The sequence below is a fragment of the Perca fluviatilis genome, chromosome 19 (assembly GCF_010015445.1).
Source record: "Perca fluviatilis chromosome 19, GENO_Pfluv_1.0, whole genome shotgun sequence".
NCBI classification, from domain to species: domain Eukaryota; kingdom Metazoa; phylum Chordata; class Actinopteri; order Perciformes; family Percidae; genus Perca; species Perca fluviatilis.
The window spans coordinates 9,711,542-9,727,579 of NC_053130.1; the positions used below are offsets into that span (position 1 = coordinate 9,711,542).

At 39.7% G+C, this 16,038-nt stretch overlaps 1 protein-coding gene across 8 annotated transcripts in view; it reads right to left on the reverse strand.

The window, feature by feature from the left end:
• The window catches only part of LOC120548335 (mitogen-activated protein kinase kinase kinase kinase 3-like), a 61,340-nt gene that overhangs the window by 38,289 nt on the left and 7,013 nt on the right, over nucleotides 1-16,038 (reverse strand). For all 8 annotated transcript variants that reach the window (XM_039784516.1, XM_039784515.1, XM_039784517.1 and 5 more), the window contains exon 2: nucleotides 151-208. In XM_039784516.1, coding sequence (XP_039640450.1) covers nucleotides 151-208 — 58 coding nt within the window. The remainder of the gene's footprint in view (nucleotides 1-150; nucleotides 209-16,038) is intronic.

The following is a 16,038-nucleotide window of genomic DNA, read 5'->3' on the forward strand; positions in this document are numbered from 1 at the left end:
GAAGAAAAAAGGCTAAAAAGGAAAAAGCTGACGAGAGGACTGGAGAGAGAAAAAAATAAGAATGGAGACAAGTTTATATAGGGATGGAGAGGAAGATAAAGCAGCAACAATGGAGATAAAGGAAATATAAAGAAAGATGAGATAACTCACCCGGTTCCAGTTTAATGACTTTGATAGCAGCCAGCTCTCCTGTGTTTACATTACGAGCCTAAAGAAAGGACAGAGAGAGAAAGTGAGTCATTGAATTACAGAAGCCAGGTTTTTCCTTCACATAATGTTAAGGAAATCAGAAAATCCGCAAAAACGGTGAGCCTGGCTCAACGCACTGTGTTGATTAATCAGATACGTGCACGCACGTATTCCTACTTTGTAACGTGAACAGCGTATTTCAGTTGATGGTGGTCATGGAGGAAAAAATGATTGCAGCTGTGATAACTTCTTACAGAGTTGTAAACTCCTGTCCACTCTCATGGATCTGTTACTCAAACTAGCCTTCCTCTCACCAACATTCTCCACCGATGCAGCCCCTTGCGCTAGAGGTCATAAAGCTATGATAGAGACGTGTGCATGGGAGAAACAGCAGGCATGATGGGTAAGTGTAGCCAATACTATAAAAGACATTTCAGGACTGCTGAATCCTATCTTGAACTGTTGCACAATGAATTACCTATAATCCATTTGTCAGACACACAATGCCTCATCCTTTATCATATCGACTAATGCACTTCGGTTGCTATTAAATGCAGAATTTCTCTATCAGAAAAGCTATTCATCAATTTTCATTAAATTCGTATAATTTGCACAACTGAGATATTATCAGTGATCCAATTTTGGCACTGATGCAAAATTACGTGACTCACGTACAGTACACGCTCAGAGCTCTAATCATTCGATATGTGACAGTTTAGCAAATTCAAAACACCAGAATTCATGCATAGCGCATTCAACACACACACCCGGCAAAGTGACAGAGGAATGTATGGACTTCAACAGGAAATCAAGTTTTTCCTCTATTCCTGAAAATCTGACATTTGTCAAAGAAAGCAGGGGTTTTGCAGGATGCTGAGGCTGATTTTCTATAAATAGTCAGCTGTGTTTACATTTAGCAGCAGAGCTGTTGAGGCGGGAGAGGAATTCTATGTGAAATATTCATGAATAAAAGATGGTCTTTCAGAGAAGACATGAATTGCTTCTCTCAGGCCAAGAATGTGCAAGTATGACTCTGTGACATTGCAGAAGTATGTGTGTGAGACAGAGAAAGAGATGTTTTAAGTTAACTGATAAAACCACAAGTTTCAACATGAGAGACAAAACAAGAACTTTAATATCACCAACAGCCTGGGAGTAATGTGTCATGTCTCGAACACTTCTAGTCTCAATGCAGAGACTGATAGAAACAAAAAACACCCCTACCCACCCAGATCTTGGCTGCAGCCTCACTTGCATATTTATACAACATTCAAGAGAAAAAACATGACATTTTACATTCTGGTGTGTTCACTTTATTGGAACGCTGTCACATAATGCAGGGTAAACTTTCTGTTCAGAAGAACATCCATCAAGCCCCATCCAGAAATGTGCTTTTAAATCAAGACTTTTCAGCAATGTTTCAGGTTTACATTTACAAATTACAACGTACTAAAAATGAGGGCTCTGTTGTTTGTCCTAATGGAATTGATCTCCATAAAGACAAGACTACACTACTGATACTAAAAAGTGCTGGGGGCTCTCATCCCAGTGTCCTTGAAGTTTAAGACGTTCACTATGTACAGCATCTGTCATTCGGGAAAGTGTCTCCAAACTTTTGACTGGTACTGTATAGGGTTGGGTATCGTTTGGGTTTTTTCCGATACCGGTGCTAAAACGATACTTTTAAAACGGTGCCGGTGCCTAAACGGTGCCTGAACCGAAATATATATATATATAATATATTTATAATGTATATAATATAAAATAAAGGAGCACAAAACGACATTAAAGAACGGCTCGTCTTGGTCAAAATTAAATGATTGATTAATAATGTAATAACAATAACTTACAATGACTTATTTCACCAGTAAATTGCTGGTTAAAGGGGTGATAGAATGCAAAACCGATTTTACCCTGTCATAGTTGAATAACGACAGTTCGGTGGGTAAATAGGACATACATATAAGCTCAAAATCCCATTGACACCCCTTTACTATGAAAATTTCATATTTTGAAACTGCCGCTGAAAACGGGCGAATCCCAACAAAGCTGGAAGTTGACGTCAACCTCCCAAAAACCGGAACCTTTGTCAACCCATGGGTGTATTAAGAGAACGGTCACACCCCAACATTTACACAACTGACCTGAGATCAGTTAGTCTTCTGAATCTAGGTCGTGCAGATCTCAGAAAATGTATACATTGTTCATATGCTATTTTACCATTAAATTCACTTCTGAGAATTTTTTATGCGAGAAATCAACTACTTCGAGGTCAAATATGGGCCGTTTTACGAAAATTGATGTCCAATTGCAAATTTTGTCCGACTGTGTCGGACTTCAGAGGCTGGTGCTGCCTGTGTTGCTGCCTCGCCGCCTGGCCTGCCTTCCTCCACAGACCCCGGCTTGCTGTGAGCCCGATTGAGCTCCGGCACGGCTGCTGCAGCCCACAGCACCTCATACCCGCGCAAAGTCACCGTTTGGGCTGGTGGACTACTACCAAACGCCGCTGCTCTGACAGAGCTCCAGGGCCTGCAACTCCCCTCTTCCTGCTAGCTAGCTAAATGCCCGGTGTATTTGAGTGAAAGCGCGGTCAGCGAGCTTGTTACGCCAGCATTCTCTTACCACAGATTCTAGTTAATCTTATAATGTGTTTAATTATAATGTGTTGAGTTATTTAAACAAACGATTGGGAAAATAAACGCCGCTTGTCCATGAGTCTCATTGATAGAGCCTGCGGCTGGATGGAGCTCTATCAATGAGAGCTAGCTAGCCTCCTCTTAGAATTCCTCTGGAATTCACAAATATTAATTAACTTGAAATCGGACACTGTTGTTAGCTTTATAAAACATATAGTTAGATGTTGTATAAGTGGCGTGCGAAATTCAAACTGTAAATATACTCAAATTACGACCCAAAAATGAAGCTAACTAGCCCGCAACCTGTACACATAGGATTGCAGGGACAGTCGCCTCACGAAACCCATTACAGCTCACAAATATTCATTAACTTGAAATCGGACACCGTTGTTAGCTTTATAAAACATATAGTTAGATGTTGTATAAAGTGGGGTGGCGAAATTCAAACTGTAAATATACACGAATTACGACCAAAAATGAAGCTAACTAGCCGCAATCTGTACACATAGGATTGCAGGGACAGTCGCGGCCAATACGAAACCCGTACAGCTCACAAATATTCATCAACTTGAAATCGGACACCGTTGTTAGCTTTATAAAACATATAGTTAGATGTTGTATAAGTGGCGTGCGAAATTCAAACTGTAAATATACAATTACGACCAAAAATGAAGCTAACTAGCGCGCAATCTGTACACATAGGATTGCAGGGACAGTCGCCTTCGCGAAACCCGTACAGCTCACAAATATTCATTAACTTGAAATCCGGACACCGTTGTTAGCTTTATAAAACATATAGTTAGATGTTGTATAAGTGGCGTCGACGAAATTCAAACTGTAAATATACTCAATTACGACCAAAAATGAAGCTAACTATGCCGCAATCTGTACACATAGGATTGCAGGGACAGTCGCAGCTAACGAAACCCGGTGCAGCTCACAAATATTCATTAACTTGAAATCGGACACGTTGTTAGCTTTATAAAACATATAGTTATATGTTGTATAGCTAAGGGCGTGACATGTGTGTAACATGTGGTAAGAGATTGCTGGTGTAACAAGCTCGCTGACCGCTCTCACACACGGGCCATTTAGCTAGCAGGAAGAGAGGAGATGCAGGCCCCGGCGCTATGTCAGGGCAGCGGCGTTGTAGTAGTCCACCAGCCCAAACGGTGACTTTCGCGGGTATGAGGTGCTGTGGGCTGCAGCAGTCGTGCCGGAGCTCAATCGAGCTCACAGCAAGCCGGGGTCTGTGGAGGAAGGCAGGCCAGGCGGCGAGCCAGCAACACAGGCAGCTGAACTCCGACACACAGTTTTACCAAATTTGCAATTAGCCATCCATTTTCGTAAAACGGCCCATATTTGAGCTTTATATAGTTGATTTCTCGCATAAAAAAGTCTCAGAAGTGAATTTGGTAAGGAAACATTGCAGTGTCTGGAATATGAGATTCTGTCGCGTTTCTAATGTATGTGTATTGGAGATTCGCTCAACCAATCAGCACACGACCTCTAATGCGGTGTATGTCGAAGTCGCCCAACCAATCAGCGCGTCTCTATGTGTGTATCGGGGCTAAGGCTCAACGCAAGTAGCCGCAGCTCATCTAAATATTCATGACCATACCATATTTGGAAGAAAAGCTCTTGTTACAAATAGGGCCAAAACACAGGGATGCATAAGGGCCAATAAAATATCAACCAGGCCATTTTCAGCCCAACTAATGTTACATACCCCATTAGGAGACCATAAGGAACAGTGTGAAATACCCTATATAATCATTCGTGTTGTTTTTCCGACAACGGCAGCTGCTTGCAGACTGTTAACGTCCCGGTGTTGGAATCCTCTACAGGGAAATACAGTCACCGCTTAACATAAGCTGTCAGCATTTTAACCATTGTGTTTAATCCAGCTACTAGCTAACGGTAACGTAGCGTCCCGCGCAGCGATGCTTCTGATTAAAAAAAAAAAAAAGTCAGGCACCGAAATTTTCATTCTTATTCGGTCTCGTTACTACCGTTGTTGTTGTTTAATATATAAAAACAAATCAAAACTTGCAAATTTGGAAAATTTATTTCAAAAGAAGTCAATATTTTATTTGGTTGTCTCCGTAAAAACACTACGTTCGTGCGCAACTCAACATTTCAGCTGTTGTGCGACCGCTTTCTACACACGTGCATTTGCCGTGAAAAGATACAGGCAACGCAATTTTCTGTTCACGTTAACGTCACATGTTGGTGCCAACATGCCACCGGTGTGGTATCTACCGGACGAAATAGCAACAGGGATTTCGGTGCCTCATTACGGTGCCACTTAGCCAGCTAAATGTCTGCGCTGCTCTCTAATGTTCCGAAACCCGTGTTAGAGGCAACAGAATCATCGCTGCATGTCACTCTAGTAAACACTAATAACACGTTACACAGCAGGTAACGTTAGCCTACCATTAGCTACAGTAGTAACTGGATTAAGCACGGTTAAAATGCTGACAGCTAAACGGTGTAAAAGTGCGACTGTATTTCACTGTAGAGGATTCCAACAGCGGGACTTACAACCGTCTGCCGCTAACTAGCACTGGTCGCTGCTGTTGTCTGAAAAACAACCCCGACTGGACAAAATGTTGCGTTTACTGGTAAACTGGTAAACCTCGTGGTGCATTCGAAGTTATTGTAAAATACCCTTTTCTCGTCTGTTTTTTTTCCCCCTTTCTTTTAACAGCAATTCACTGGTGAAATAAGTAATTATTGTTAAAAATGACTGTTATTACATTTTTAATAATCATTTAAATTCCCCCCTTTTTTTGTGCTGATCCAAAAATGTATCCGATCCGGGACTCAAAACAGTGATCCCATCCGTGAGTTTTGTGATCAGTTGCACCCCTATTCCAGAGGGATTGGAAATGATATTGCAAGCCATTATCTCATTGTTTCATTATTAAAATGTGTGGTATAGTTACATAAAAAAATGTATTGCTCTAAATATAGGCAGTTTAAAACATGGCAACTGTATTGTCAATTTCGACAACCAAAAGCTGATGCCCGGTTGCCAAGCCGGCAACCACTTTCAAAAGTTAGCCTTGAGCCGTGTGTAATAAACTCAGCAAAAGAAGAAACGAAAAAAGGTATTTTAAAGATACTTTTGTAAAAATCAAAATAACTTTAGAGATCTTCATTGTAAAGGGTTTAAACAACGTTTTCCATGCTTGTTCAATGAACCATAAACAATTAATGAACATGCACCTGAACGGTCGAAAAGACAGTAACAGCTTAAGGGCGGTAGGCAATTAAGGTCACAGTTAAAAGAAAATTAGGAAAGTAAAGAGACCTTTCTACTGACTCTGAAAAACACCACAAGAAAGACGCCCAGGATCCCTGCTAATCTGCGTGGTGCAAGGAGGCATGAGGACAGCAGATGTGGCCACGGCAATACATTGCAATGTCCCTCCTGTGAGACAGACAGCGCTACAGAGAGACAGGAAGCACAGCTGATCGTCCTCGCAGTGGCAGACCACGTGTAACAACAACTGCATAGGATTGGTACATCCGAATATCACAGCTGCGGGACAGGTACAGGTGGCAACAAGAACTGCAAGAACCGGCCAGTCTGGTGCAGTACACGAGGAGGAGATGCACTGCAGGCTACTTAGGATTTTGACCCCCCCTTTGTTCAGGGACACATTATTCCATTTCTGTTAGTCACATGTCTGTGAAAATTGTTCAATCTTTTAATGTTCATACAAATATTTGCATATGTTAAGTTTGCTTAAAATATAAAAGCAGTTGAAAGTGACAGGACGTTTCTTTTTTTGCTGAGTATACAAAATAAATGACAGAAAAATACTTATAAGTGCTGCACCATAGAAGGAAAAAGTTAAGTATAACTAAAGGAAGACAAGCAACACAGGCTTAATCAATGCTCCTACCCTATTATAGTATCAACATGAGAGATTTTGACAAATTATGTCAAATTCCATTTACGTTTTCTGTGATACAGTGATGCATAATATGCAAACGGAACTGCATAGTCAGCATGAGCAGTGATATGCCACCATGGCTTAAGGGGAAAAAGTGGCACCAACAGAAACTCAAATTTCACCAACAAGGCAGTGGGTTACTGCAGAGGACTGCAGAAACACAATAGCGATGAGAGGACAAAATAAAACAAAGAACTCAAGGACAACCACAGGAAAAACAACTGTACTACCAAAATTAACCAGTGATATTAAAGACAATAACAGATTTTTCTTTTGTTCAGTCTAACAGGGAGGCAAAGATTTAATTTGGAAAGATAAAATGATAAAATACAGAGGCAAAGGAGGAATTACAAGAGACCTACCCACACAAAAGTAAAGCGGTTAGGGCTGCTTGATTATGGATTTCACGATTATTTCGGTCAATATTAAAATCACGATAATTTAACATGATTACTTGTTGACTTCTGGAAAGATGTTGCAATTATTTGAACTTACACTGAAAAACAGTGGAAAAAGTTAAATAAATCAACAGTAAAAAAAACAAAAAAAAACACATACAACTGTGAAATTTACCTTAATACTTTTCGTATTTAAACTTTAGTTTTTCATTCAGAACACAAGAGAAAATAAGAGTTTACTTGCAAAACATAATGAGCTAAATAATTGTTTTTCCTTGATTATTCTGTTTTTGTGATCATTGGGAGCCAAAATCATAATCACGTTTAAATTTTGATTAATTGCGCAGCCCTAAAAGCTGTGGCGGGACGGAGGAGATACAAAGAGACGCAAAGAGAAAAGAAGCCGAGTGAAGCCGAGTGGAGAGCAGAGACAGTATGTCTTCAGTCAGCAGACAGACCAGAGATGACTCATACTCCATTAACAGTACTGGCCTGACGCTATTGTGACCGTCTCTTGTGTACCGGAGTTTCGTTTGATCAAGAACTAACTAGCACATGAACACAAGCCACAACAACTTATTATTACAAAAAAAACATTCTCACAAACATTCATGCTTAATCAAACTCAACCTTTGTGCCAATCAGTGGGATTCCTAAAATGTTCCAGTCCATCAAATCCAATTAGTGTTCTTGTACAAATAAATGGGTTTTTCAGTGTAATACTGAAAATGCCACAACACCACAGTGCAATCCATCATTCCCTGACATTTCAGAAAAATCCATTCAGTCAGTGATTGCGCAATGACTGAACAAGCAATGATCTAATAAATGATCAAACAAACGAACCACTGAATAGAAAGCTGTTTGTTATTAGTTATATTTAATGGTTGGAACAAAAAACAAAGTTTATCTGCTCATTTTAATTTATTCTGGGTGAGAACTCCAAACCTAACAGCTAAAATGTCATGTAAATGTATGACTGATGATATCACCAGTACATTAACACAGCTTGGGAGCCTGACTGTTACATGTTGAGGCACAGATTACTGGGTGTGATGGTGACACAGGCCAAGGGGGAAAGTAATTAGGGATGCGCTGTATGTACTTGGGAATAGATCTCGGTATACTTTAAAGAAATGATGATACTTCGAGGACTATAATTTTTTATTAAGAGTCCAAAATTCTCAGTTTTACATGAAGTCAAAAAGTATGGTTTAAATAAGAAAACGTCACATCTGAGAGGGAATTTTTTTTTGAGATTGAGAGATTATTATTATTATTATTATTATTATTATTATTTATTAAATATATATATATACACACACACACAGACACAAATGTGTGCAAACATTTAATGCCAACTACCGGTACTTAACTGTGTTATGGACGCATTTTTGTTCGGTACCAAAAAACAAGGACTTTCTTTTAAATATATAATTCATCCCAACTTAAAAAAAAACTCTTCAGAAACAAAATATTAAATGGCTGGACCAGTGATTTCTTGTGTGGTAATTTCTTGTTTATGGACCGCTTAATGTTTTTTTTGGGTTCATCTGTCCAGATTATTTTGTTCTTACTTTAGAGATAGAGTTGATTTGTTCAAGCCGATTGAGTTAAACATGGACACTGATGGATGCAAATTGAATTTCTATTATGAAATGTACAGTTTCCCTCAAAGCAAGGCCATGTATTGTATTGCCAGATCAGCAGTGGCCTTATGGGGGCTTCTACAGTACAACGCAGTAATGAAAATACTTAGCCAATATCCATCATTAACACCTCCATTAGGCCGTGTGTGTGTGTGTGCATGTGTGTGTGTGCGTCATATCCTCAGCATATGGCCTGCTCAGTGGAGGATCAGTGTGGCATTTCACTCTCTCCTCTCTGACCATGAAAAACAAACAAGAACAGCCTAAGCAATAGCAGCTCACCATGTTAATCAGCCCACTCAGTTTGAGATGTAATCCCGCAACTTCTGTAAGAACATACGAGGGTGCGCCATTTGATTTTATTCTAAGGTTGTTTCCTTTATCAATCAAGTCACAAAATCAGCTTTCTACCATCTTAAAAAAGATTTCTTAATCAAGGGGCTTTCTGTCAAAAGCAGACTCTGAAAAATTGATTCACGCATTTATAACAAGTAGATTAGATTACCGTAACGGTCTGTTCACCGGCGTCCCGAAATCAGCTGTGCAGCGACTACAATGAATTCAAATGCGGCTGGTACGCGTTCTGACTGCAACAAAGAAGTTTGAACACATTACACCTGTCCTTAAGACTTTTACACTGGCTCCCAGTCAAGTCTAGAATTGATTTTAAGATTCTGCTCCTAGTATGTCAAGCTCTTAATGGCCTTGCACCTCAGTATATTAGAGACATATACTCGTTATACTCGTTAAACCTTGAGATCCACAGGCAGCGGTCCCTTAACCATCCCTCGCTTTAACTCGAGAGCAGGGGAGGGTGCTTTCTGTGTCTATGCCCCCAATGATATGGAACACGCTGCCAGTGGAACTGAGAGAGGCCTCCACACTGAACACTTTTAAAAACAGGCTAAAAACCCTGCTTTTTACATAAGTCTATGAATAACTGAGTTTGTCGCTGTCCAATGCTAATTTTCTAGTTTGTGTGTGTGTGTGTGTTCTATACAGGTTTTGCATATACTGTATTTTACTCGTTTTAATTGAACAAAGTTTTATTTCATGTCGCTTTTGTACCAAGCACATTGTGTTACATTAACTTGTATGAAATGTGCTATTGAAATAAAGTGATTGATTTTAATCTTTTTCATTTTGTCTTAACAAAACGATTGTTAATTCCCTCCAGCTCTGACAAACACTCTTCAGTAGTATTTATATTTAGTCTTGTGTGACAGTATTCTATAGTATAATACATCAGCTGGATGGACTGATTTTAATTGTGTTCCTTTGTGATTCCATTTGATGTAATTCTTCAGACTTTATTGTTATTATGTTTTATTGGATTGTGCATAATAAATTGAGTGATATATCGTCAATAAAAATTCTACATTATACAGACGGTTAACTCTAGACACGAGTTAGTCTTTGTTGCGATACAGCAACATGCAACTTTTCACTAATCTATGTACTTTGTTTTATACGTATTACATAGTTCGTATAGAAATGAATAAGAATATCCTATGATAACTTATAAAAACATGCTTTTGGTAACAAAAAAAACAAGGGGGAAAACTAAAAAACAAAAAAAAATATATAAATCTACAAGACATTTTAAAAAACACACACACATATATACATACATACATACATACATACATGCATACATACATACATAAACAGTACAGGCCAAAAGTTTGAACACCTCCTCATTCAATGCGTTTCCTTTATTTTTATGTCTCACTGAAGGCATCAAAACTACGAATGAACACATATGGAATTATGTACTTAACAAAAAAGTGTGAAATAACTGAAAACATGTCTTATATTCTAGTTTCTTCAAAGTAGCCCCGCTTTGCTCTGATTACTGCTTTGCACACTCTTGACATTCTCTTGATGAGCTTCAAGAGGTGGTCACCTGAAATGGTTTTCCAACAGTCTTGAAGGAGTTCCCAGAGATGCTTAGCACTTGTTGGCCCTTTTGCCTTCACTCTGCGGTCCAGCTCACCCCAAACCATCTCAATTGGGTTCAGGTCCGGTGACTGTGGAGGCCAGGTCATCTGGCGCAGCACTCCATCACTCCCCTTCTTTGTCAAATAGCCCTTACACAGCCTGGAGGTGTGTTTGGGGTCATTGTCCTGTTGAAAAATAAATGATGGTCCAACTAAACGCAAACCAGATGGGATGGCATGTCGCTGCAGGATGCTGTGGTAGCCATGCTGTTTCAATATGCCTTCAATTTTGAATAAATCCCCAACAGTGTCACCAGCAAAGCCCCCCCACACCATCACACCTCCTCCTCCATGCTTCACGGTGGGAACCAGGCATGTAGAATCCATCTCCGTTCACCTTTTCTGCGTCGCACAAAGACACGGCGGTTGGAACCAAAGATCTCAAATTTGGACTCATCAGACCAAAGCACAGATTTCCACTGGTCTAATGTCCATTCCTTGTGTTTCTTGGCCCAAACAAATCTCTTCTGCTTGTTGCCTCTCCTTAGCAGTGGTTTCCTAGCAGCTACTTGACCATGAAGGCCTGATTCGCGCAGTCTCCTCTTAACAGTTCTTCTAGAGATGTGTCTGCTGCTAGAACTCTGTGTGGCATTCATCTGGTCTCTAATCTGAGCTGATGTTAACTTGCGATTTCTGAGGCTGGTGACTCTCGGATGAATTTATCCTCAGCAGCAGAGGTGACTCTTGGTCTTCCTTTCCTGGCGCGGTCCTCATGTGAGCCAGTTTCGTGGGCGCTTTGATGTTTTTGGGGCCATTTGGGGACACATTCTTCAAAAATTTCGTTTTTTCTGGACAGACTGACCTTCATTTGTTAAATTAAGTGATGGGGCACTTCTTTCTCTTTACTTAGCTGATTGGTTCTTGCCATAATATGAATTCTAACAGTTGCCAATAGGGCTGTCGGCTGCTGTATCAACCTGACTTCTGCACAACACAACTGATGGTCCCAACCCCATTAATAAGGGAAAAAAATTCCACTAATTAACCCTGACAAGGCACACCTGTGAAGTGAAAACCATTTCAGGTGACTACCTCATGAAGCTCATTGAGAGAACACCAAGGGTTTGCAGCGCTATCAAAAAAGCAAAGGGTGGCTACTTTGAGGAATCTAAAATATAAGACATGTTTTCAGTTATTTCACACTTTTTTGTTAAGTACATAATTCCATATGTGTTCATTCATAGTTTTGATGCCTTCAGTGAGAATCTACAATGTAAATAGTCATGAAAATAAAGGAAATTCATTGAAAGAGGTGTGTCCAAACTTTTGGCCTATATATAAAAAATTTAAATTGTCATCATGATATCAACTGGCGCAGTAAACATATCGTGAAAGGCTGCGACATATCCTGAAAGACACTTATCAGAAAATATCAGTAGGAAACTGCACTTTAAAATGTAACTCATTCTTTTTTAGTGGTGCCTTTTATATTCAATTCAATGTTCAATTTGCTCAATAAAAGAATGTTGGAAATGATTTCCTTTTGATTGTTTATAATTCAATAGTTTGTTGCATTTTAGCAGAATACTGAAAGCAGCAGAAAGGCAGAACTGAGTACACTTTAATATCTGTTTATTTATCGCCAGTTGTATCATTAGCGCTATATTCAACAACGTTACCGCATATTTTTCTCATATGGTGCAGCCCTAATAGGTGGCTCTCTCATCCAGGCCACCTCCTCTCCTCTCATGGTCTCATATGTTATTTAGGACAACTTGGAAAACCTGCCTGCTGAACTTTCCATTCAGATAACAATCTCACGCTTACTGTTTTTCTTCTAACAGTTTCTGACACTCACACACGTATGCAGGAGCAGCCAGAGCCTTCTACTGAAAGCCACCAAGCAGCTCCGTTACAGTGAGTCAGAGTGTTAAGGAAGGCCTGGGGCACTAACTTCTGCAGCAGTTGTTCATTCACTCCCTCTGACTGAAGATTTTTCGAAAGATTTGCGGTTTCAAATCAGGTGACCATCCAATCACAGCCATGCTTCTCTGAGCTTTAAGATAAGCAATGTACGGTATCAGGCCACGCAGCAATTGCATTTTGCTTGTTTTATTGCTTATTGGCATTACATAGTGACATGCATTTCCAACGTTCACATTACTACTGTCGTGTACTTCAGATCAAATATTATCACCTCATCTGTTGGTTAACAATTTCTAAAGCTTACAAACACCTTCAAAAATACATTGACACCAAGCTAAAGACAAAACACTTCTTAGTTTCCAACATTTTGAAATAGATTTCTCCACAAGGCTTCGGCTTAAGCAACCTGCACCATAAACAATCAGCCGAATGAGCACACCGCCCAGGTCTACTATTCAAAGTAAAGCTACTTCTTTTTTAACGCCATCATCTTATCATTCCTTCCTAGGAAACCAAGGGGTCGACAATGTGTCAACCACATGCAAAAAGCGTCCTTTAATTAGTATATTGAGTTTAAAGCTGATGATTCTTTAGTAATCATTTGTATGGCAAAAATGGTGAAGGCACAACTCTGCAGCTTGTTTTTCCCAGAAAGCTTAGTCTTACCAGCTAAAACATTACCAACACATGGCCCCAGGAGGGGAACAGGTGAGGCGAAATGCAGTAAAGGGTTTTTAATTAGCACACCTGTCTTTCAACAAAATAACCACCCACTCAAGCAAAACACCCATTAATGCGCACACACACGCACGCACATATTCATCTGCCCAGAAGAGTCATTTAATCCAGCATACACACTGAAATCCTTCTTTATAAAGCAAGTGATGAGCTCTACCAATAGCAATACATTGGCATTAGTTTCCAATACAACTCAGCTGGGCTGAAAGGAAATCACTAAAGTGGAGCTGCACTGCAAACTAGTGAAATCAATGACAGAGGCACAAAATCACCACGCTACGGTCCAATGCAGTTTATTTATGAATGTATTTCTTTATGTAGTAGTTTTGAAACAACTTGAAATCCTCACCCTACTTGCTTCAAATGCTTATGTCACATAACATTCTTGAAACAAGGTTGCGATTGGTGTTTTAAAACTAACAACTCTGAAGTTCCACCAAAGTTACATGTTTAAGGAGACAAATGTGACTGATTCTCCCTCCGCAACAATGGCGTTCACATTTGGTGCCGGCCTGTGAAGTCACATACCACACACTTCACACATTCCTACTACACTGACCCACCCAAATAGAGTGTGTGTGTGTGTGTGTGTGTGTGTGTGTGTGTGTGTGTGTGTGTGTGTGTGTGTGTGTGTATGTATGTATGTATGTGTATATATATATATATGTGCAGTGTGTCTAGTTGCAGTTCCAGAGGAGTCAGAGAAAAACTCAAGCAACAATAGTCAGACATAAACATTCTTGCCACCTTGGATTGTTCATATGAATGTTTCCTCAGAGGCATTCAGCTGATACTAAACAATTATTTAGTCCAAGCCATGTTTGAGCACTCCCAACTCACATCACACAATCTCAAAATAGGATTTGACACTTGTGCTAAGAGGGTGCCAAGATTTTCAACCTGTTCAGCAGCAGAGTTGTACCCCTGGCTGTACCAAGGTGCTCAAAACAAGCCTCAAAAGACTTAATCCCTTTCTGGTAACTTAGAGATGAGGCAGCTGCTTTATGTTTACTCTAGTTTGTCATGGTAATGCAAAATATTTCATACTAAATCCATATTAATTAGTGGCCGTACCTTTGTTTTCACACCGGCCATTATTACAAGCTTAAATGCCCCCACCCACCCACCATTCTGCTTTTTAATGTGAATCATGTAGGGCTGCAGCTATCGATTATTTTAGTAATCGAGAATTCTACCGATTATTCCATTGATTAATCGAGTATCTGATAAGAAATACTTTTGTTTTACTGAAGAGCAATAATATACAATAGTTTGGTTTAATTTTCGGAAAAAGCTACCTTTTTATTGCCTACATTGCTTACAATATCATCTCTCAAAAAACTAAACATATTAAGTGCATTTAAGTGCCATATTACATTGTTTAAAAAAAAAAAAAAAAAAAAACATTTTCTGAAATGCAATAACAACCTCAAACTAAGGAATACATAAACATTACCTTAAGTTGTGCAACTTAACTTTCAGAACTACAAGTTTCAACCTGAGACTGATCTGTACATACAGTAGGCCTATATGTAAATATTAGTTATACTCAACCTATTTCCATTTAGATATTTGATTACAATGTCACACAGCTCTGTTACACTTATGCTAGTAGATCGCTGATCAGCTGTTTCTCCGTGAAGAGAGAGAGTGAGAGAAAATGGTGCGCAACAATCAGCTGTTTTTCCGAAGGGATGGTCAAAAAGTCGGCTCTTTAGATCAAATTGTGGTCACCACTAGCTACGTATTTTCTTGCCTTTGAGTTTGGTAGTTGTTGGGTTTGGGGTTTCCTCGTCCATACGACTCTGTGATTTACTTTTGTCGGAATGGATTATTAAGTTTGACTCTGTTTTCTGTTGAGATGCTAAAGCACTGACGTCGTGCTATTATCGTGGTAAGCTAGTTTGATTTTGCACACTGTACGGAGTTTTCGTTTTAATTACGTTTGAACTGATTCCAAACTTTGGACACTTCCTGTCGTTTTCTCCAGCCTGTCTCTTCTCTTAGCCCCTCGCTATTTACGCTCCCTTTCTTCATTTTGTAATCTGCGTCGTCAGTCTTCATGGCGTGTGTCGCCGGTGCGCGACAGTAATAACCATCCGAGCGGACACACCGTGCGCGATACGACGTTGGTAACATTGATTAAACGAAGCTTCGGGGCAAATCATTTTGCATCGGGGTTATTATTTAGTAATCGAATTATTCGAGTTACTCAAGGAATCGTTTCAGCCCTAGAATCATGCACAAGTTGAAGGAGCTAATGGTTTTATTACATTTCACTGGATTGTACCTCGACTGATTAATTAAAATATAGCCTGGTTGGAAGAGGAATTAATTTGTTAGACTGAATGAGTCAGACCCAATGATTGACAGTAGCAGCTCCTCTATTTAAAAGAGAGTAAAACCTGCTGAGGGGATGTTTTCCAGTTCAAATGCAGCTGTACACATACAGTATGTGTGTTTGCAGGGGACGTCCCACAGACTTCTTCACCTGTCACACCATTATTTCTATTGTGTTGACCCAGCCTGCAGAGAGTCACACCATTCACTTACTGTTGCAGACATTGTGTTAATCACTTAGGCTAGGCCTGGTACAG